The 22,650-nt window shown below is 37.3% G+C and overlaps 1 protein-coding gene across 1 annotated transcript in view; it reads right to left on the minus strand.

Moving 5' to 3' along the window:
• CTDP1 (CTD phosphatase subunit 1) overlaps positions 1 to 22,650 on the minus strand; it is an 85,957-nt gene that overhangs the window by 17,138 nt on the left and 46,169 nt on the right. The window contains 1 exon segment of the mRNA XM_005420956.2: positions 13,982 to 14,160. Coding sequence (XP_005421013.1) covers positions 13,982 to 14,160 — 179 coding nt within the window.

Below are 22,650 nucleotides of genomic sequence, written 5' to 3' on the forward strand. Positions count from 1 at the left end.
AGAAGATTCTCTTCCTCCAGACTGGGAGTCACTGAAAGACATACCTGAAAGAAAATGCCATCATTCTATTATCCCTGAAAGGGTTGTACTGTTCACAGTGCACCACAGCAGCAAGAAAATCCAGTGATGACTTTGCCATGCAAGGTATGTGGTGCTTTACACCCAAAGCACCTCATTTTGATTTACAAGAGCATATTATCCTCTCTACTGTCTTTAGGATTTGATTTAGCTGGGTTGTCTTTGCTCTGACCCCCGAGAAATATCCAGTTCCTTACATCAAGATATCATCCCTGACATTTAACACCTTTTCTATTAGTTTCCCTAAAATTTCTACCTTCCTTAATTCAAATTCTCCCTCATCCTCACAAGCAAAACCTGCCTTTTTCCTAAGACATCCAGCCATGTAGAAATGGAAAAGTGATGAAATGGAGAAGGGTTCCTCAACTCAAAAGAACTGTAAAGTGTTTTGCTGGAAAAAAAGACATTCCCTGGATAAGCAATATAGATGTCATAGCTATTACACTGTAATATCAATTTTATACTCGTGCTCTAAGCTCCTGCTATAAAGCATCACCTTAAAGTTCATATATTTTCCTTTATGAATAGTGAAAGAGGTTAAATCCATGAAAAGCCGAAAGGAGAACTTCACAAACAAAGGCAATAGGAACAGTTTGAGGGGTTATTTTTTAATGTAAAAAGATTTAGCAATGCTAAAACTCTGCAGGAGATGACACCAATATTCAAAGCTGTTTTAATTGGTAGAGTGAAGGAAAACTTTCAAGACTTGTTAGAGTTTATGTCACTGTTGTTGAGCTCTTTTGGAAAATGAACCTTTCCACTGAGAACATGGTATTTCTCCTTCTTTCTTCCATACTTTGATGCAATGTGTCAATAGTATCTAGAGAAAGCTATTTTTAGTGAGAACAGCTTTTAATAGCTAGCTTTGTATCAAATATTTTTACAGAAAACTATTCTTACAAAAAATGCTCCTTAGTTTTCACACCTGTACAAAACAGGGGCAACAAGACTTTGTGGGGAGGATTATTTCTCTCCCTTTCTTCCCAGCAAGATGTACAAAGATCATGTCAGCATCACAGGATAAGCTGGGTTATTCTTGACAACAGAAAACTCATGTTATTTGAGTATTATCAGGTGCAACATGAGCACATTGCAGGAGACTGCAAGCAAAATTTAGGCCCATGATAGAAGCTAGGGCACTGCAAAACCCAGCTTTATGTACTGCAACTCCACATAATGTTCCCAGATGGGTGCAAAAGCAGTGGAATAATGGAAAATATACTCAAAACAAGCCCTTTAGAGATAGCGCACTGGAAGCATCCCATCCTTAGTTCTGGAGGGTTTATAAGTTATTCAAAGAAGCTGCTGGGGTGGAAGTTGTGCTGCTTGGAGGTGCTGGACCTGAGTTTATACAAGCTCACCTCCAGCATTTCAGTGTCCATTAGTATGTATCCAGCTCTTACATTGCTCAGATATTTCCACTCCTTCAGTGCACAGTATGGCCTCAGCCTTTCTGTCACAGCCCTGCACAGTGCTGATCCCAAGCAACAGAGAAGCCAGGGAGGACAGCTGCTCTGCTGGATCTCAGGCATAAATGAGGCAGAAGCTTGGGGGTGGGAAGGCTGAAGGCAGCCTCTCAGCAATGACCCTGAGATGCTGATGCGGTCAAAGACAACAGGAAGGTCTTGTGCCATAAGTATGAAATGGAAAAATGTGGAAAGTGGAAAATATGAGCCTGCTGCTGAATGGGGCAGGAGAGCCAGTGACACAGACACAGAAAAGGCTGAGGTAACAGTGTCTCTTTTGCCTCAGTCTTTCTTTACTAGCAAGATAAACCTTCAGGGGCTAGAGAAGATGGTGAAAGACTCCAGCAAGGAAGAGGAACAGCACAGGGAAGAACTCTAAAGCAAATGGGTCATACCTGACTCCATGGCCCCTGATGGGATGCACCCACAAGTGCCAAGGGAGGTGAGTGATGTTATTGGGAGGCCACTCAGTCTTTAAGAGATTAGGGTGGTTGAGAAATGTGCCTGATGACTGGAGGAATGCAAATATCACTCCTACCTTGAACAGGAGGTGGCCTGAGGGAAGGTCAGCCTCACCTCAGTCCCTGGGAAGGTAAAAGAGCAACTGATCCAAGAAACCATTTCTAGGCACATGAGGGACAAAGTGATCAGTAGTGCTGAACATAGGCTTATCAAGGGGAAACTGACTGACCAACCTGATACACTTCTACAATGAAATCACTGGCTTGGTAAATGAGGGAAAAGCAGAGGGTACTTCACTAAGGCCTTTGGTTATGTGTCAGGATTCTCAGAGACTCCTGATGGAGTAGAGTGTGGATCTAATGAACATGTACAAAATCCTGACTGGATAATGTAAAGAAAATGGAGCCAGGTTCTTCAGTGGTGTCCAGTGACAGGACAAGAGGCAACAGGCACAAACGGAAATACATAAGTTCCCTCTAAACATCAGGGAATAGTTTCTCACTGTGATGGTGATTAAGCACTGGCACAGCTTATCCAGAGAGGCTGCTGAGGCTTCATCCTTGGAGATACTGAAACCTGCAGCACTACTGCCCTGCCTCTCTAGCTCTTTTGAGAACTCCTGTCTTACACAAGTAGCACATGCTTCTCCAAGACCAGAGAAGCCATCAAACACCAGAAACTTTGCGATCATGTGAAGAACCTGATGCAGAACAAATGCTAGATTAGGCCTGCAGCAATATGAAATTATTCTTCTTTGCTATGGCAGCTGCTCCCAGTGCTGAACACCTGGGCATTTATCTGAGGGCCAGAAGAACTTGAGGAGACACATTTGGTACTCCATTACTCTTGTCTGTTCTCCCCATCTTTCACCCAAATACATTCCAAAACTTTTAGAGAAAAACCCAGCAGGCATGCTTGGTCCTGCCTCCACTGCCACAGCACTAGAACACAGAGATGGGCAGACCTGCTATAATGAGATCTACTTTCCCATCATTTTCATTCTCCATTGCCTCAAAACCCAATCCACTGGCTTCTGAGGTGTTTTACTCCAGTGTTTTACATACTGACACATTAGCTCTCAGGGAAAAAAGGGTCACAGCTGAACAAACTCAGGCTATACATTATAAAGACAAGACATTAAGTGATCTATTCATAAAGCCTCTGTTCTGGCCTTATTATTAAGCAGTGCAAGATAGCTCAGGAGCCCAGTCCCCAGAGAGACAGGGTGCCCAAAGCTAAGCTAGCTCAGGCCGATGCCGTGGGCTAACTCCCTTAGCAAGCTCGGTAGCGATCAGCTCTTTAGTGATTTCAGCTCTTGCTTGCTAGGTAAGTTTGCCCTTGGCTGAGGCTGCAACAGACAGCTGAGAGAGGAGAAGGAGGCGTCCTGGGGTTCCACAGTGATGGTTTTATTCAGGGAATCTGTGAAGGGTCCAGCGACAGCTCTTCTTCTGTCGAATGGGCTAAAGTATGCCCCTTTTATAGGGTTAGGGGGAATCCAGATTTGACCAATAGTAAGGGTTAAAGTAACATAGCCTATAGGGTTACAGAGATAGGCTTTGGGGCAGGGGTCAGGGAGACAGGAACTTCTGTTGCTGTCTCAGCATTCCTGTTGTTCAGATTCTCCATGGTGCTTTCCCTAAGTCCATGGAGTTTACTACAATCTATCTCTGCAAATCTGCTCAAAATTTGAATTCCTTCTCCCTGGACAACTCATGATACTGGAAAACAGTGGAAAAACGAGAAAATAGGAACAGATTCCTGTGGCTGGAAGAGTTTCCAGAGTGTCATCTGTCTCATTATGAATTTGGGAAGAGGGTTCCTTGCAAAATTCTTCAAAAGGAATAACTTCTCAGGGGCTACTCTGGAAAAAAACTCTAGAATCCCAGACGCTTGCTTTCTACAACTTCCTTCAGTTCATCTGAATGTATCTGGTTTTGTGCCTACCTTTCTGTATGTGGATAAAACACAATTTCAAGCAAGAACACACCACATGACCATTGAAAACACCGAGATTATGGTAATTCATAAGACTCTACTAAGAACAGAGTGAATACATGAATCACATACAGTTTTCTGATTTTCTCAATGCAGCAGCAGCTCATGTATCTAAAGCTGAAGATGGTACCAAGTGCCTATTAGGCTCTTCCCTGAGTGTGTAAGAAAATGTTTGCACACATTACAGATAATTAAGCTGGACTGCTTACTTTCCTAGGTAAGTCTTTCTAAGCAGAAGAAAGGACTTGTCACTTCCAAGTCTTGCAGGCAGCAAATGCAGTTTATATACGTAGCCAAGAAAAGACTTTCTCATATAAATTGTAATTTTTCAGTGTAACTGGATGACATTAGAATGTTACAGATAACATTACAGGAGTAAAGCTAATTGCAAATTTGCAGAGAAGACTTCTCTGAAAAAAACAGGAGGCAAACTTTCCCTTACATACTGAATATTCAGATTCCTTTTCTCAAGTGTTTTTCTTAGTCTTCTTGACAACTGGATGCACTCTGTTTACCAACAAGACTAATCAGCAGTTGGAAACACAACTGTAATTTAGTCTGCAACTTAACTGAAGCTATAGTAGGTATATTTTCAGTAACAGTTTGAAACTTTAGGCCATTAAAATCATTAACAAGCTTGAAGATATGAATGACTCATCTACTTAAGTGCTTTCCTAAAGAAACTGAGCCATGCATTCATTTGCTTATACAGCTGTTTTTACCATTTATCAGGGTCGTGCTTATAATTTAAGTAATTTAACCACTTGAAAATTTAAAATAGCGTATTGCAATGTCCCAGCATTTAAATGCTCAAGAAATAACTGCAAAATTGTGTTCACTGTCTAGATGTATGAATATCAAAAGAGATAAAAAAAGGAATCCAACTCTGTAAGCATATAAAAGTTTAAACAGAGTAATTCCAGTGACTTTTTAACTTTTGTCCTGATGACACTGTATACACTGAGACAATACATTTGCCATCCATGCACGTGGGCCTTATAGCTGATTAAGGCACAAATAGGGTTTTACTCTGGACAACCTCTCAGCTCATTCTCTGGATGGAAGGTACATTAGTGGCTGGTTCACAGCAAGCTCTTGGAGTGAAACCCCAGATTACACTGACCTAAAGGAAATGGTGAACCCTGAGATCCCTTTGGGAGCCACACCAAAGCACTGCTTCAAAGGCACACTCCTCACCTGGGCTAAAACACTGCAGGAGATACAACCTCCAAGTACCACAGGAACCCTCACTGCTACCATTTGCTTCTTGGCCGAGTACTACTTACTTTGTACACAGAAACTCCTTCATTTCTCACAACTGCTTTCAAATATTTGCCACTAAATATCCTATTGTTTCCTCTCTGATTACCTCAGAGGAGATCTGAAATAAATAATATATCCATTTATTTTATGCTTTTGCTAATTGTTTTCTGAACAGCTAGAGTAGTTCTAACTGTACTTGATGATGTATAAGCTTTTAGACTTGTCCACATGAATTTTTCTATATGAGATAATAAAGCCTAATTCATTTATTAAATGAAGAATAAAATAAAAAGCCCCTCTACCACAGCAACAGAAGAAAATTAAACACAAAATCTAAAAGTAAAGGACACACAGACCAGATGTTGTGGAAGTTTAAGATATAAATGGAAAGATAATTTCTCATCAAAAACCTAACAAATTTATATAGCTTCTATCTCAAACCCCGCCCCCCATGGGAACAGTCCACTCTATCAGATAGCACAGAATACCAAATGAAGAAGAAAAACATTTTTCATCAACTCAGAGGGTTTTTTTACTTGTATTTGAGAATTCCATTCCATTTTTCCAAAAAGTAGTGGCAACCTCCCTTTCTAACAGCGTTCCTTCTTGTGAGGGATCTCCCAGATACCCTTTTATTTGTAGAAATCAATTATTTTTTGTTTTAAAATAGAAATGTAATATTCCCCTAAACTATCAATTTAGTTTTAGGGGAATAGTTTAAACTATCAATTTTCGTTTTTTTAGTTAAGCATGTCAGACATTTTTGTCCTCTCTACTATCAAATAACAGTGTATTGAAAATAGCGCCACACATTTATTTTCTTTAGAGCACACCTACCTGCCAGTAACTTCCAGCATCTTTCTACCCTACTGTGTATTTACAAGGGTGTAGAACATCCCTCTACATCTTCACCTTCTCCTGACACCAATGCCACAAAACCATGAAATAACTCTCATACATGCATTTTCCAACCCAATTATTCCCATATGATTTAAAGTTAGGCTTCCAGGCTTAATATGCCTTAGATACACCTCATACTTTTGGAGAAGGAGGAAAAAACACAAGCCCTAATTTTACAGCACATTTATTATAGCAGAATGCAGATTTAATTAAATTTAATATTGAGGAAAAAAACTTGAAAATCACATTTTTAGCATAGAAAAATCTACAGAGACCTTTCCATTAGTAAAGACTTCCTAGGAAGCAGAGCAAATTTTGTATCATCCTTTCATGGCAATGGAATTTTGAATCCTTTGTGAAAAGCTATTTAAGAAGCATCCAACAACATGCATCTGAGCAAACTCCTGCAATGCATCCAACAAAGACATATTATCCAGTTCAGACACAGTAAACAAGCAGAATATTAGTGCCATTTTGCAAATGCCATTATTTCAAATATTGTGTATAAAAGAGTTGGATGATTCAATCTTAAATTAAAAAAGATTCCTTGAAATGTTAAGACAATCGGCGCTGTAGCTTTGACACAGAACGGAACACATTTGAAACCTTAAATGACCCGAAATGTAGACCTAAAGAGAGAATCCTTTGTGACTTTGACCAAATCTGTGCTTTCCTTGTACTCCTTTCTGCTCACAGAAGAAAAAATCTCCAAAACAAAAGCAGACTTTAAACAGAAGTGAACAATACTCTATAAATAGCTGAAGGCTGAATACTGTCTGACCAGCTGGAAGGCACCTAAGGAGTTAGGGATCCTTCATACTGTTAACCCTGATCAGCGAGCATGGCAAACCTCACTGGAGAGCAAATGTTAAGATGCAGATAAACTGTTTCATAGCTGTTTTAGAAGGTAGGTATCTCCCCAGTGGAAAACACCAGCATAAGAAGAATTCTGCACTCCCTCTCCACAGGATGCACTCCTTTCCCCTCACTTGACAAAGTGACTTGCCCACAACAATTCTACTCTTGAATATAAGATGGCTGGTAACTTCTTATATGAGGAGACATCAAAGACCAGCAAGTCGCCAGCACAGTAACTTGCTTTTTGAGCCACGAGTAACAAACAGGTCTCACAGTTCTTCTGGTGGCTGCAGACATAAAAAGTAGTTTTCCACTTAAATTGTATCACATGGTGGAAAAAACCTGACTCTTTGACCTGCCCTTTGGTCTGAGAAAACACATAGACAAGCACTGCCTGCAGCTGACAGCCTCCTCAGGGCAGAAGTCATGCTGGATCCCTCATCCTGGTCTAATAATAAGAAAAAAAAAAAAAAAGCAAGCAGTTTCTCTTATCAGAGAGCTTAAAAACTAAATTGTGTAATAGTTTTAAATTAATTACAGAGCAACTCAGCATTTTATAAGAAAACCCAATGATGCTTAACCTCATTAGTGAGAAGAAAAATCTCTGTCTTCTAGTGGCACTGTTACAGGACTTGCTCTATCATAGCCATCTGAATGCTTGTGCTCTCTATTGTAAAAGCCTTCAAATACTCCTTCAAAAGACTGTCCCAGCAATCTCTGTTACTTCACTTGCAAATGAAGCACTGCTCATTATATACAACATCTGTGAGGCCATAGTATAAGAATGACGATTTTTAGAAGTGAGTTTACAGCCAAGTGATATGATTGGCATCTTTAAAAAAAAGGGATCTAAATAACTGGGGTGATAAACAAAAAATGTTGGCACACAGTTTGAATAGTAACATTTCCAGTTCCCAATTCCTTCTAGTGCATTTTTAAATTTTCCACTGGTAATTATAAGATGTATCCAATATGATATTGGAACAGTTGAGTTTGTCAGCGACTTCGCTAGGTATCTGCAATTACATTCTAATACTGTTGAACTTTTCTGATTTAAAAACCTCTTAATTTTCAGGTTTCAGCTAAAGCTCCACAGATCAATGAGTAAAGACACACTCAGAATAACTCCCCAGTATTTACTGAAGTTTATGAAAAAGATTGCTATAGGGAAGGAATCACTTAAGAGCTTGGACACTATTTCACTTCAATCAAATCTACTTTTCATGAAGAAAAGCTACTCAAATGAAACAAAGCATGGTCTGTAACTACACTTTCCAAGTACAAACATCCTTGGCACATAAAACCATCTTCTGTGCTTTGTAACAAAGGTAAGATCCAAAGGGTGGGATTTAACTTAACAGATGCAGAAAGTTCAAGTCAGCAAAACAACCTATCTCCAACTACTTTTTCTCCAAGGATAGGAGGGGATAGAATGACAGGTTCAGAAATACAAATTAGGAAAGGTCAATTTTACCACACATATGTGAGACAAAGACAAAAAAAAGCAGATTATCAACCTAAACAGAACACAGAAAACAAAGGCACCAACCGTCAAAAAACCAATGCCTTAATAACCCAAAGAATGTGGTTAAAAGGGGATGGGAAGCACCTCAGTTGCCTAAAGCTACCCTAATGAAGCTTTGGAGGTGGTCACTAATCAGATCTTAAGCCTATCAGATAAAGATTACAGCTGAGGGCCTCCTGGTTTTCAGGACATTTAGACAATTTTCAAGAGGGCCTGAAAAGGGCACACCTGTGATACAGAAACTATCAACTGAGATTCAGCACTTGTTTCCATTTATTCAATCCTCTAGAACCTGGACCTACAATTTTCTAGCTGGCAAACTGAAAGCAAGTTGATTCAATGTAGCAGAGGGTAGAGTACTTGGGACTAGGCACACTTGAAAAAAAAAAGTTAATTAAAATAGTTAATAGTTGAAAAGTTAATTAAAATAATTTCAAAAAGTTGTTATTACCTCAGTATTGACATTCTCATGTGGAAATTTTGTGTAACAAGAGCTCTTTCAAATAAAAACATTCCTATATGAAAACTTATTTTTAATATATAAGTACAGAAGCAAATTATGCCTTGCATGCCCAGAATCCTCTTCCATTTTAGAGTCTTCATCAAAATCACTTCCAAACAGGAATGACATTTAAATTTTGTAGAACAGCTGGCTCATGTGAAAACAGCAAGATGTGCTGCAAACAGAAGCACTTCTCTTTAGAAGCTGATCCTGGATTTCAGTCTGGAGTGTTTCACCATTGCTTCTGGGAAAGAAAACCTCACTGAAACTGCAGTAATTTTTAAATTGCTTACGTGGACTACATCAAAGAGTCTGTTTACTTCCAAACTGTTACAAATATAAGGGAATTCAGTCATTTAAGCATACTCTCAGCTTGCAGTAACTATGAGAACAATTGTTATGCCAAGGAAAAAAATGTACCAAAAGGAATCAAGAAAAATTTCTACTTTGGAGGTTGAATGCAATCAATATTTTTGGGAAAAATAAAGTTGGTGAAAGTTTCAGCTCCTAACGCCTCAAAACATCCCTCTGAATAGCCATTTAATCACAAGAGTACTGTATAGATTGGAACATGCTGGCCAATCCAGGTGTTGTATTACCCACATAAGTTTTAAAGCCAAGAAAAAAGTATCAAGTAAAAACCTTGCAAAAATCAGTCAGAATTTGGTTATGTATAAAACATTGTCTTATTACCTCAAGGATGCTTTCTTCTCTCAGATGTTTAATTTAGAATGTTGAACTTACAGGAAATTAATAATGGGAGACAAATTCTGGCTGTTTTCTGTGAACCAGACTCAAACAAAATTTGAAACTTTGTAAGTGTAATAATCTATAAAATTGGAGCCATCACATCATCTGTGTTGAACTTCCTTAATCTGCTTCACCTTAAGAGAAGCATTTCCAGGGAAGCACCTTCCAGCTGACAAATGCCTCCTATTACTGCAAATTCTTAAAGCACATCAGTCTTTCCCACAACTGGGAGAGGAGGTGGTTGCCTGTCAAGGATCTCTTTGCAGAGTTTAGGGCTATTTTTTTTTCCCCTACTCAATGATTATACATTCTCTTTAAAGGCTGAGTGGGTTTCCTGCTCTGTTAAGGAGATATATTGGATCTCTCTGAAATAGAGTGAGATGCTCATTAAAATGCATTGAATACACTCAAGTAGGAAAACTGCATTTATTTACCAAATTACATCAAGGAACAACAATGAGCTGCTGCTCCTATCAAACATACCTTGATTGATTTGGGATTCATTATCTCATTGCCAAAATCAATAAATGGGCCGTATTTGCTTTCTGTAGTTTTCCAGCAACTGTAATTCTATGCAGAGATCTTATCCCCCTGAACAAGCTGCAAGATTCAACCTCACTCACCAATGCTTAACTGAAGTGCTGCCTCTGCAACATGAATCTATATGGAATAAGCTTTCAGGGAACAGTCTTTAAAATGAGAGATGTTCCTCTGTAATCCCATGGCCACTGACACGGCAGGCCCACAGCCAAAACCACAGTGCAGTTCTAGAAATGAACTGATCCTCTAGTTCTGGCCAATTACAATAATGAACTCTGCTTCTTACTGAGGGAGTCTGAACAAGAGATTTTCAAAAGGATCTCACTATTATGCATGGAAAACTCTAATGGCTCGAGAAATGTAAGTAAGTAGTTTAGAATAATGACATACCACAGAATTCAGATGACAAGTTTGAAACAATTATGTGGGAGAAGTTCTACCAATAAGAGCAAAATGAATTTGAATTTTCTTCAGACAAACAACACTTTCTAATTACCTGCAAACACAAGCAATTGTTTACTTTAGGATTTGCTCACTTAAGGTTAAGGTTAAATGTTTTCTTGAACATCCAAGCACTGACCACATATAGAAATTTTGATCCCCTTTCCTTTTGCAGTTAGACATCACTGCGTGTCCCCTTAAATAAAATCTATTCTAAGGGAAAGGAGATAATGAAAGATTTAGCTCTTAAAATTAACTTCACAACATGTATTTTTTTCTAGGGTGACCTTACACAGAAGCTCTTTAACAGACAGATTGCTTGATGATTAAGTGAGCTATGCTAATGCAACAAATGATCCAGGAGGTAGGAAATGATGACTTCAAATCACTAATACTTCTAATTTTAGACCGTACAGTTTTTCTATACTGTAAAAATCAAATCAACGGCACACTCACATCATCTAGAAAGGAATTCTGGAAGATTGTTCAGTGTAATAACATTACAACTTTACTAGTGAAACAATGCAATTAACTGCCTGGGTAAGAAAACAGAGGAACCATCATTCTTTGGCAAAATGGTTGAATTTCTACAATTATTTTGTCAGCCATAATTGAGATGTGTCACTGGCTATTAAAGGTACTTTTAAGAAGACTTTGACCACATACCAGATAGTTCTGTAATATGTTTTGAATGGTCTGTCACTGAAATTGTTTATGAAAAATATCCCAGACTATAACAAATCTGAGTCTGACAGCTTAGAAAGCACTGAGCTGTAAAAAAACTTAGGTCCCAAGATTCTCAAAGTAGAGTGTCTCAAGACTGGGAACTGGAATAAAGTTACAGTGACAATGAATACATTCATTCAACCAGGATAAAAGATGTCACCAACAAAATTTTGCACTGGAGTTTGCAGCAGTCTTTTCTGTCAGTAAGAAAGAAAGGCAAACTATAATTTCAGTCTTCTAGAAGAGTAGCTGTTCTAAGGAAGTACTATTATATTTGAAAGAAAACACTTAAGATTCAAAATATCACTGTTCCCTTTAAAATTCTAGTAAATGGGCACAGAAAAGATAGTTGTGGCATTTCTGAGGCTCTGAGCTCAATTTTCCTTGATTATGAATTAGCAATGGATCCAGAAGAAAGGCTTCATTTCCCCTCCAGTAGGAGCTATCAGTTTTCTCAAAGATTATTTTTTTCCTCCATGCTTGAGAATTTCAGAAGTGGCACCAATCAGAGAAATGATCAGGGTATTCTTTAAGTTTCAAGACTGAAGACTAACATGAAATGTAAGCACTAGGTTTTTTTTAAGCGTTATGGCTCCAGTGTCAGTAACTACTGGAAAAGTGTAGAGGAGCAGCAGAAACCTACAGTCTCTGTAGGCCTCATCTCTAATAGGAATGACCTGAGCCAGATCATAGGAGTACTGGATCATATGTGGACTGTTTCTTGTTCATCTTCTGTTTTTCAGAGACTGTTCTTGAGTTTCCCCTCTTATACAGTACCTTTTTAGCACATAAAAAACTTACTGAACATGAAAACATCAGTTTAAAGCTTCAAACTTAAAATGTAATTGGAATGACGGGCTCCTTTCTTATCAAGCAGAATTTCCTGCCTAGTAGACACTGGGTCAGCATCTGAACCAGCACTTTGTGAGTATGTTTTACAGCATGCCTATCAAGCTCAATAGTGAATACAATTTAGCAAACTGACAAGAAAACTCTTTAGAGGCGGAGAGAATAGAAAAGTTACTTAAGAAGCTGCTTAAAGACTTTATCCCATCAAGAACACTACTATGTCTATATAGTTTCTGAGTGAAGAAGTATTGCCAAGCTTATTTAAAAACCTTTCTGTATATGGAATAATACATAATTACAAATGCACTTGCTCTATCTTTTTACACCATAGTTATTTGGAGAATAGTTATTTAGCAATATTCCTTAATGTGACTCTTTCTTCCTTTTGGTTTCCAAAAACTGGTATATCTTCCACACAATGAAACATCACAGTATTAGGATGACTTAACAGTGACATGCCTTGCTGCTTCAAACTGTGTTCTAAAACATTCATCCTTTGCTTGTCTTTCCTCTTTCAAACTTCATTTGGGAGAAAATTTTTCTTCTATCCATTTGAGACAAACCAAATTCTCTAAACTTGCAGACATTTTTCTAAAGAAGTTCAGTGATTATAAATACCCATGATAAACTAAAAGGCCATGCAATTTTGTCCTGTACCCCTTCCTACAGCAACATTACTACCCCACTCAAAATCTCTCCAAAAACATTTATATATCACATTCTGTGGCAGTTTTTGCAGTTTCTCTCATACCTTCTTTGTGTGCTAGAACAAAGCTCAGAAAAGTTAAAATAATGTGAGTTGCTTACAACCTACTACTTATATTATCCTTATTAAGGAAAAAGTGTTAGAGCTTAAGTCTTATGGTTGGGAATTGAGTTTGGTTAGAGAGCAGAAAGGAACTACAACACACATCCGAGTCATCTGAGTCATGTTTTCACTTTCAGCACCCTATAGTACAAGATGATGACCCCTGCAAGTCTAAATTAAAATCTTATATTGCTTGGTCTAAATTGTTAAGCTTAAAAAGTATTAACAGGCTGCAAATTGAGAACCATTCATTAACATATTTAACATAAGCACTTAGCTTGTTAAGTTCTAGTATACTAGCAATTGGTTGATAGTCATTATCCAACAGTCAATGCTGGGACACTAAAATCAATTTTGAAGAAGAGACTAGCAAATTTAAATTTCTAAGTAGAAAAGCATCCTAACAACTTCATTGTTATGAATGACCAACATAAAACTGTCTCAAAAATTCAGGACAAAAAAAAAGCATAGCTTTACAAATCATGCTTTATTTTACTTAAAGTAACATTGCAGAGGACATGGGTCTATATCTGACACAGGACTGAGACAACTTTAAAAGAAGTGCAGTTCAGTTGCCCTCAGTTCTTTCTGAACAGGTGATACACTGGTTCTCAACAAGACATTTACTAAGACTACTTCCCAAAATAAATCCCAAACCATTGCAGGTATAAGCATGACAGCTTCAGACACTTAGAAGAAAAAGTTACCTACATATAATTTAACATCAGTTGGCAAATACCAGATTGTAAGAAAGCATGCTGAATAGCACAAACACAATGAAACATCATGAACACTTTGTACATTTGAAAAATTCATACCTGGGTACACTGCCTGTTAAACTTCTTTCACTTGATGACGATGATGATGATCCAGGTCTCTGATCTGCCTTCTTCCCTAGAGTCTCTGTTGCACTAGTCTGAGGTTTTTCACCTTCCTCTTCTGGCTTTTTTTTTTCAGTATCACTTTCGTCACTGCCTTCTCCTAAGATGTCATCCACCTGCCAAAGAGTGGAGGAGTCAGTTTATCTTCCAGGAGACTACTCTGTATTAATCTTTCATAATCATTGGATCACTCTTAAATCATCATTAAGAATATGCTTCAAGTTTCCTTGGCCTTCTCTGTCAAAATTTAAATTAAACCCCAAGGTCTTCAACACAGCTTCTGTAACAACTCTAGCAATATTTTATTCCAATAAACTGTATTTATTCTATGCTTAGCTTAATGTAGATATACTCACATACATAATAGTCACACAAGAAACTATTAAAAAAAGAGCTGTCTTCTGAAATTAAAGGGATAGATGATTTATACTATTGTAACATACTGATGCATACTTTCTACTAGATACATTTTATATTATTATAACATATAGAATCACTTGGGCAGGGCATATTAAAATATCTTGTAAGAATTCTTACATTTACAGGTATTCCTTGATACATATATAATGGTAAAGAAGTCAATTTCTAAATAATACAGTATGAATGAAACAGAAAGTACAAATCCCATTTTAACCTGACTGCCTGATTGTGCTAATTAATAAGGACAATTCTATCAAAAGGTTTACATATTTTGTTAAATAATTGTTTGTCTTTTACTTTTGAAAAGTTACCATTTGACAATCCTCTAAAAACCTATGAATTTGCTGTGACAGGTCTGGCTTTGCTGAAACCATCACTAAAAGCAAATCATACTCATGAGCCACCCTAATGAGCTTCAAAAGGTTATAATCTCTTTGACTTAGCATTTAACCTTAGAAAGAGATGAAAACATAAGAAAATATAGGTGAAGATTCCCCCACTCTTTCAATTTTTGTGACTGGCAGAAGACATGGAAATAAGCCATGTGTGAGCATTTCTCTACTGATATTAAAGAATTTTTCCTACAAGCAGCTTATCTCAACATAAATTAAAATATGCTTCACTACTACTCTTTGTTCTCACTAATCCACATCAGCTTTATCAAGAAGAAAAGTATCTGCATATGAAAATGGACTAAAAATTTTTATGCTGTTTATTTGCTGCTTTTATACATATAATCCCAAAAACTAAAAGAAAGCTGTAAGAAAGTAATTTATATTTGGTCATTCATAAATGGACTTTCAATTTCCTTGTTTAGCTCATTAAAAGCAACTGCAAACCAGTTCAGCACATCTAAATCCAGATGGCAGTTTCAAGTATAAACTGTAGGAATTGCTGGGTCAAATCCAACAATGTTAGTCCAAAAACATTTTTCCTGTGAACGGAAGTTGTCGCATGCATGGCAAATAAGAATCACGGGATGCAATTAAAGGTCAGGGAGACTGAAAGCACTGCTAGAGCTAAGCCAATGGTGAACCAAGAAGAATGTGAAGTACACAGGATGAGGATTTTCTTGTATGTACAGAACACAGTTAAAGTCTCAAGTGTTTTAAGTGTTACAGTTTGGGATGGGATGGCAGGAAGACCCTGCCTGTATAGATTTGGTAGAAGACTCTCCAGGTAGCTGACATGGCCAGTAATTGACAGCACAGATCCACAGCTCTAACAGCTCCTTTCCTGCAAGTCTTTAACAGAAAAAATTACAGTCCTTCATTCCAAAAGCAATACTTTTCCAGAAAGTCTTATGCTTAAAACTATGTTCTCACTACAAAATATGTTAACGTTTTCAAAGGATAAAGTCAGGCTGATAGACATTCAGTATTACAGATGCCTCTCTCAAACTGAAGTTTGATAGTATTTTAAAATATACTTTGTGTGAACAGTTTTGACAGACTAGCAGTCTAGTTATTGCCATGTCTGTTTCTTTCATCCTGTACAATGATAACATTATTTGTTTGAAATCTGAAATGCCATTTAATATTAGAATTACTAGAATTAGTTGTACACAAATATATGCCATTTCACAGAAATACATTGAATTAAAAAAAAATCATTGCATATGAAAATGATGTGGGATAGTCCCTACAAATCTCTAACTAGAAAGGCACCTAAACATGAATCCCTGCTTAATTATTGGCTAAATTGTAAATGTGCTGAAAAATATAAGTGTTACATCATCTTCTACAATTCTCAAAAGAAATGGAAAACAAACAGTATTTTCATTGAGGCAGTGAGAATTCAGCCCATGACACTTGAACAAGTTAACAGGCAAAAAAACTTCATTAGTATCTAAACACCAACTATCTATCTATACCTGAATATATATACACACACACAACCTGAATTTTGAATAAATAAGAAAGTTCAAAGAACAGAGGAAATTTTTAATCTGATTCAGAACATGACAGATACAGCTGTACCAAGAACCAACTATAGCTTCAGCTTATGTGATTGGATTTTATATGATTAATATAAATGCAACACTTCAGAAGAAAATGCCAGCTAATTCAAAATCTTACTGGTAAGATACAGTGAAAGGATGCTTACTGCTTTAGTACCCATAGCAGCTACCTTTGAAATACACTTTTATAACCCAGCAACAATGATTAACATTGAAAAAGAAAAATGATTCATCCCTTGAAAATGAAGTTGTTTAATTCAGCAAGAGAATCAAAAGCCTGGCAACTCTTAAACACTCAATTATAAAAGCCAGTAAAAGTCCTCATGTGACAAAGCCATTTTATTTCTCATTTAGGAGGAGCAGAGCATGCCCTCATGCAAAGTATGAAGACCAAAGAGCAATCAGATTCTTAGTCTCATTCTCCAATTAAGAGCCAAAATGAAGCTTTGCTAAAAGGGAAGTCAAAGCCTCCCACAGCACTAACCAGCCAGATCAGCCAAAAATGTTTTTACTCCAGAAGCTGAGTTTATACATTCAAAATTAATTTAGACTCCAAGAAAAACACGCACACAAAAAACTGCTATGAGCAACTTCAATTTTTCCTTAAATTAAGTTACAGGCAATGTTTTGATACAGCTTTATGAATATGACAGAGAACTATACATTTTTTGAAAGTAACAACTACATACACAGTAATGCAAACTACTTATTTAAAAACAAAAAGGAGCTGTGAATAAACTTTAATTCTTGTGTTTAAACTAGCAAGTGCTTTGGCATTTAAGTTCTAATAGAACTGAGAAGCTACCTTAGACAGCCAACAGAATAACACTTGCAACTGCTTAAAAGATCTCTTAAAAGTGGTACAATTGTCGGAAACACCTCTTTACTGGTATGGAACAAAATCTACAAAAAGAATAGGTTTGATAAACAGCAGTAAATTTTGTGCTCCAGTACTGCACAGAGGATATACACATTTCTGCCCCTCCCATCAGTCTTTCCAAAAAGACTTTTGCTCCAACTGATTGTGTAAGTTAAGGGAGAAATAGAAAAAAAAAACCTACCAAGTATTTACAGAGAATTCTTTAGGTCTATTTCTACTACCACAAAAACATCTGTTCATTGTAAGCAATGCAAGCAATTAGTATTGACAGGAAGTACAGCTAAAACTCAACTCCATTTCAGCACAAAACCTGTGTGTCCTGAGCATGTATTTGAGATTGTGTTGAATGTATTTTATTTTAGGAAGAACTGGCAAAAAATAATATAGTCTACTATTTGAATGTGTCAAAAGGTTTCAATATGTACCTTATATTCCCTCCGTGGTATATAAAGTCAAAAAATAACTCTAAAATGATCCTGTAATCTTTACCCCTGGCTCCCTTCCAACATTCCCTTCTGCTTTGTCCCTAACTATTTCTTTTTAGTACAGAAATTAGTTGACTACTTTAGAAACTTCAAAAGAGCAGCAAAATGAGAAGACAGAGGTAGAAAAAGGGACACTGAAAATTACAAACCAAGCAGCGCTTCCGAGCATGTGAAATTAACAGTGAATGGTGGTATTAGACTGTAAATCAAACTAGAGAGAGTGGTGGCTCCATCTTTCTGGAGCTGTGCACCGAACTTGCAAACCTTCCAGCGCTGAGGTGTGAAAACAAAACTGCTCTGTCTGCAACCAAATAAATGTAAATAATACTGCAGAAGTTTATTACCTCCACACTATAAAGTAATTTGCAGGAATGAATACAGCACTGATAACTCTAAAGCAGGTGCAGTTATATTCCCATAACCCAGCTTGCAAGAGGTCACCCAACAGTGCTCTCTAGACAGCACACACAATCACTTGACAAATTATTGTGGCACAATCACAAATGCTTGTCCTCTCTTTCCTCAAGCTCCTCTAAGTGTACGCCAGGGATTTGGTAACGCAAGGAAAGGTTTATCAGGAGAGGGACAGAAGAACTGATATTTGTGCAATTGACTTGGAAAGTTCAACTGCTGGACACAAAAGAAGCACAATATGGCAAGGAAGAGAGAAAGGCCACGACAGGACTGGCAGAGCCCCTGCACAAGCAGCAGCCAGAAAGTGAAGTGCTGGTTCACTTAACTTTCACAGGTAGTCCTTTAATTTCAAATCCCACTGGGTTCTGTGCTAAACAGCATAATACAGATGTTACCCACATGTCAAACTTAAGCAAGATCAGGTACTAATTATGCAACTTTATATGTCAGAGTAAAGTTTCTGTGATAGCTGCCTACTTGAATACTATCTTCTACTGAACATGGCATTAATCTAGTTTTTATGTATATGTGTTCCATTGTACCCTTGATAAAAACAGCTGAGTTCAACAATATATCTATAGTCTTAATAGACTATATTTAATATATATAATAGTCTTAATTTCTAGTGAAGCAAAACAGCAAAATCGAAGTGTAAAGAAATATAATAGTACTTAAAGACAGAGCTCAATCGAAATTCCAAAACAGAACAAATCTTTCCTAGAATAAGAAAAAATACCTGAAGTCAAGTGAATTTGTACTAATGATCATAGATCAGCAGTTATTTACTCTGCGAATAAATTTAACAAAGAATCTGGTTGTAATGGTGTAAAATGGTTTTATGACAAGCTTTCAGAATAGACAAATAGTTTCAAAATAAGGGAATGTGTTTTTCTTTGCAATTTTTATCATTTACTATATTTATATTCATAATCATTTTTGTAGCTACCTTTCAACAAAAAGACACTCCCAGTGATATTTACCAGTAGCTTCTTCATTTGCAATTAAAGAAACACTACAACATTTTACTGTCTTTTTGTAATAGAAAAGTATTAATTAAAGACATTACTGCTTTGTTCCTCAGCAGCTGGAGTTCCAGAATAAGAAAGCTTCACACTCAAAAAGTATAATTTAGAATACATTTTGCTTTTCTAAATACTTTATGGTATATTTTTGAGTGGGAGGTGATTACCTTTTTCTTCTATTAAAGGGCACTAACCATGGGTAGCTTTTTTTAGTTTAGGCAGTAAACAGATTTTTCATTTATATTCCAAGTCAGGCCTTTAGAATGAGAACAAAACCAAACCTGTAACTTGTGCTTCCTGGCACTTGTGGTCTGGAATTATTTTCACCTACTGTTATCAAACCGCACATAGAAATATTAGCAGCTCCTGGTAATAACCTTCCAGTTTCAGGATGAAAAGCAATTATGTGAGAAGAAAAAGCCTTGGCTCGATGCTGAGCATAGCTGCTATGCTCAAACTTGAAAACCAGCAATTTAAAAACACCATGTGGAATTTACTTACAAGGAGCCCCACTGCAATCCCTGGAGGCTGCACAGGAACCCTGAAGGGAAATGAAGTGGCAGCGCAGCCCCAATAGCTGAAGTTCCCAATGCTGCTGACAGCACTGGCTACAATGCCATCACAAGTTTTAATTGCAGCCCTGGGCTGCTAAAGGCAGATCTGAACATCTAAAGACTGTGCTCCTAAAAGGCAGACCTGAAGGGAAAAAACCAAAACCCACTGCCTCTGATAATGTGACCACTTAACCTCTGCAAATGAAAAGGCAAAGTAATTGCAACTACAACTGCACAATTCACTATATTTGGGCTTTACTACTGCAATTAATACTTTGGAATGAAATAAAATGTCACTTAGAAATTGCATACCAATACTGTTATTAAAAAGCACTAATAACAATCCTGTATCCTTGCTTATGATTGAATGCGATTGATTCTTCAAATAATCCCATTTAAAATTTTGAATTTCCCACCTAGAGAGCAATGTCTAGATTTGAGTGGAAACTTCGCAAACATTCTTAAGATGCCTAGAACAAATATGTGAAACTGCTAAAAGAAGCACAAGGTGCAATCCTTCCTTGATAATTAAGGTGCATCGAGTGCTGACTTAAGGATTCCAAAGTCTTTCTAAAACATAAATTTTGCTATGGAACAAGGGGAACAGCTTTCAGCTGAAAGAGGAGAGATTTAGATTAGATATTAGGAGGAATTCTTCCCTGTGAGGATGGTGAATCACTGGAACAGCCCAGAGAAGCTGTGGATGCCATACCCCTGGGAGTGTTCAAGGCCAGGCTGGATGGGGTTCAGTGCAACCTGATCTAGTGGAAGGTGCTCCTGGCCATGGCAGGGGAGGTGGAACAAGATAATCTAAGTCCCTTCCAATCCAAACCATTATATGATTCTCTGATTATTAGTATAATGAAAACTGCTTTTTTTCATTAAATTGGTAACACTTCACTGGTGCTGGAAAGAGGAAAAATGCTGGAAAGAGGAAAAAACCCATTCCTAACTACTAATTTGTGAAATTTAAATTAAATTCACATGGACTAGAAGTTACTGATTTTAATATTAACAATTTTTTAATTCAAAGACTCTAAAGAGAAAATGTCTCAAGGGAGACAATACAATCATTTATCCAAAGCCTTTCTGAGTCAGGGACATCACTGGAGCCTGGGAGCTATGGCTTTTTCCGATTATAAAGGCATCCATAACTCTAATCTTCCTTTCCTTTATTCTGTTTTCAAAAGAAATTCTTTGCCAAAAGATTGTTAAACAGCAATAGGCCTGTAAATCTTCACTGTAATTTTTTTCAAAGGGTGAAGTCCAAGATTAAAAAAAAAATTAATAATACCTGTGGGGCCAGAATACAGTTATTCACCTATCCAGGAGGACAGACTCAATGAGAACCACTGAAAAACAAGAACAGCATTTCAACTCCACCTTCCCTGCCCATCAGCTTATGGGCTGGGATGGAGAGGAGACAGCCTGAGCCCACTGGAGGCAGCAAGTGTGGAGCCCTCTGTTCCTTTGGCTGCAGCATTTCTGAAACAATGACACTCCAGCATACATAAGAGCTCCATGGCTGCTAAATGCAATGATTCCTCAATTTAGACTGCTGAAAATATCCACGCCAAAATTCCAGAAAAGGCTCCAACAATGTAAGTTAAGGGTCAGTGAGTAAGAGCATGATCTACAACTACCCTTCAGAGAAAGAATGTGTTTTTAGTCTGTTACCGACCATTATTTATGAAAAGTTCTGGCCTTAGGTAAGGCAAAAAAGCAAGTAGTTGGAAGAGGTTTGTCCTGGGGTTCTTTGCAGGGAAGCAATCCTCTGCTGACATGGGGAACAGGACACTGCCTCCCCAGCAGCAAAGGACTTTTCAGGTCACTCACAAGCTATAAGCAACTGTGGCTTGCACCATGACTTTACTGCACATAAAAGAATCCACTTAGTTTGACATCACAAATGTTTTTCCTAATTTGGAAAAGTCTAATAATTTTAAACTTAGTTTTAATCTTAATTTTTTCTTCTGTATATGAAAACTTTTCATTTCATTTTTTTCCTTGGTGAACTGAAAAGCTTTTTTTATGTTTATTCCTACCAGCCAAATGTTTAGGTACAGTTAACTGAGAAGCAAGATATTGCCACTCATGTCTTCAAAGAAGTGAGCCAGTATTTCAGCATGCTTTTGAGAGGTGATATTAGGGCATAATACCTGTGAACAATTAAACTTTCCTACAATAGACACAGTCTGTATTAAGAGATTTGGGCTGAATTTAAGTTGCTTTGAAACAAAAAATTTTCTTATTACAAAGATGCCAATGGAAGGACAAGCTGTCTGAATTAGGTTAAGTTGTCCCTCAGTACATAAAATTTAAGGGAGAATGTGTGATGTAACTCAGTCCCATTTCTTCTGAGTAACCTCAGAAGAACTTGTCTTTCACATTCTGCCTCATCTGCTATTTTTTTCTTTAGCATTAGAGCACTTTTTTCTCCTTTCAAATTTTTGACTCAATTTTTAGAGTCACACAATGCATTTATGCAAGTGTCCAATACCCCTTTGTCTCCAACATTTCAAAGGCAGATTTCACTGCTCTCTACCAGAATAACCACTGGCTCATTGGAGCAGGTGATGAATCAGAAATATCAGAAGTGACTAGTCTTGTTCATGATTTAACAGAAGAAGCACACTTCCTCTATTTAAATCTCCATACACTGAGAACTACCTTTGTCCTATCTTGATTTTGATAAAGGCATACTTCAGGTTAGAATATCAAACCTGGCAGCGTTATTATATCTACTTTGGTAGATTGAGAAACAATTGCTCTAAACAGTTTAAGGAATATTACCAAACCCTAGAAAAAAGCTTTTATGAGATTTCCTTCCCATATAATTCATTTAGAGATTGATTTGTATGTCCTGGATGA

This window comes from Geospiza fortis, unplaced genomic scaffold, assembly GCF_000277835.1.
Source record: "Geospiza fortis unplaced genomic scaffold, GeoFor_1.0 scaffold104, whole genome shotgun sequence".
NCBI lineage: Eukaryota > Metazoa > Chordata > Aves > Passeriformes > Thraupidae > Geospiza > Geospiza fortis.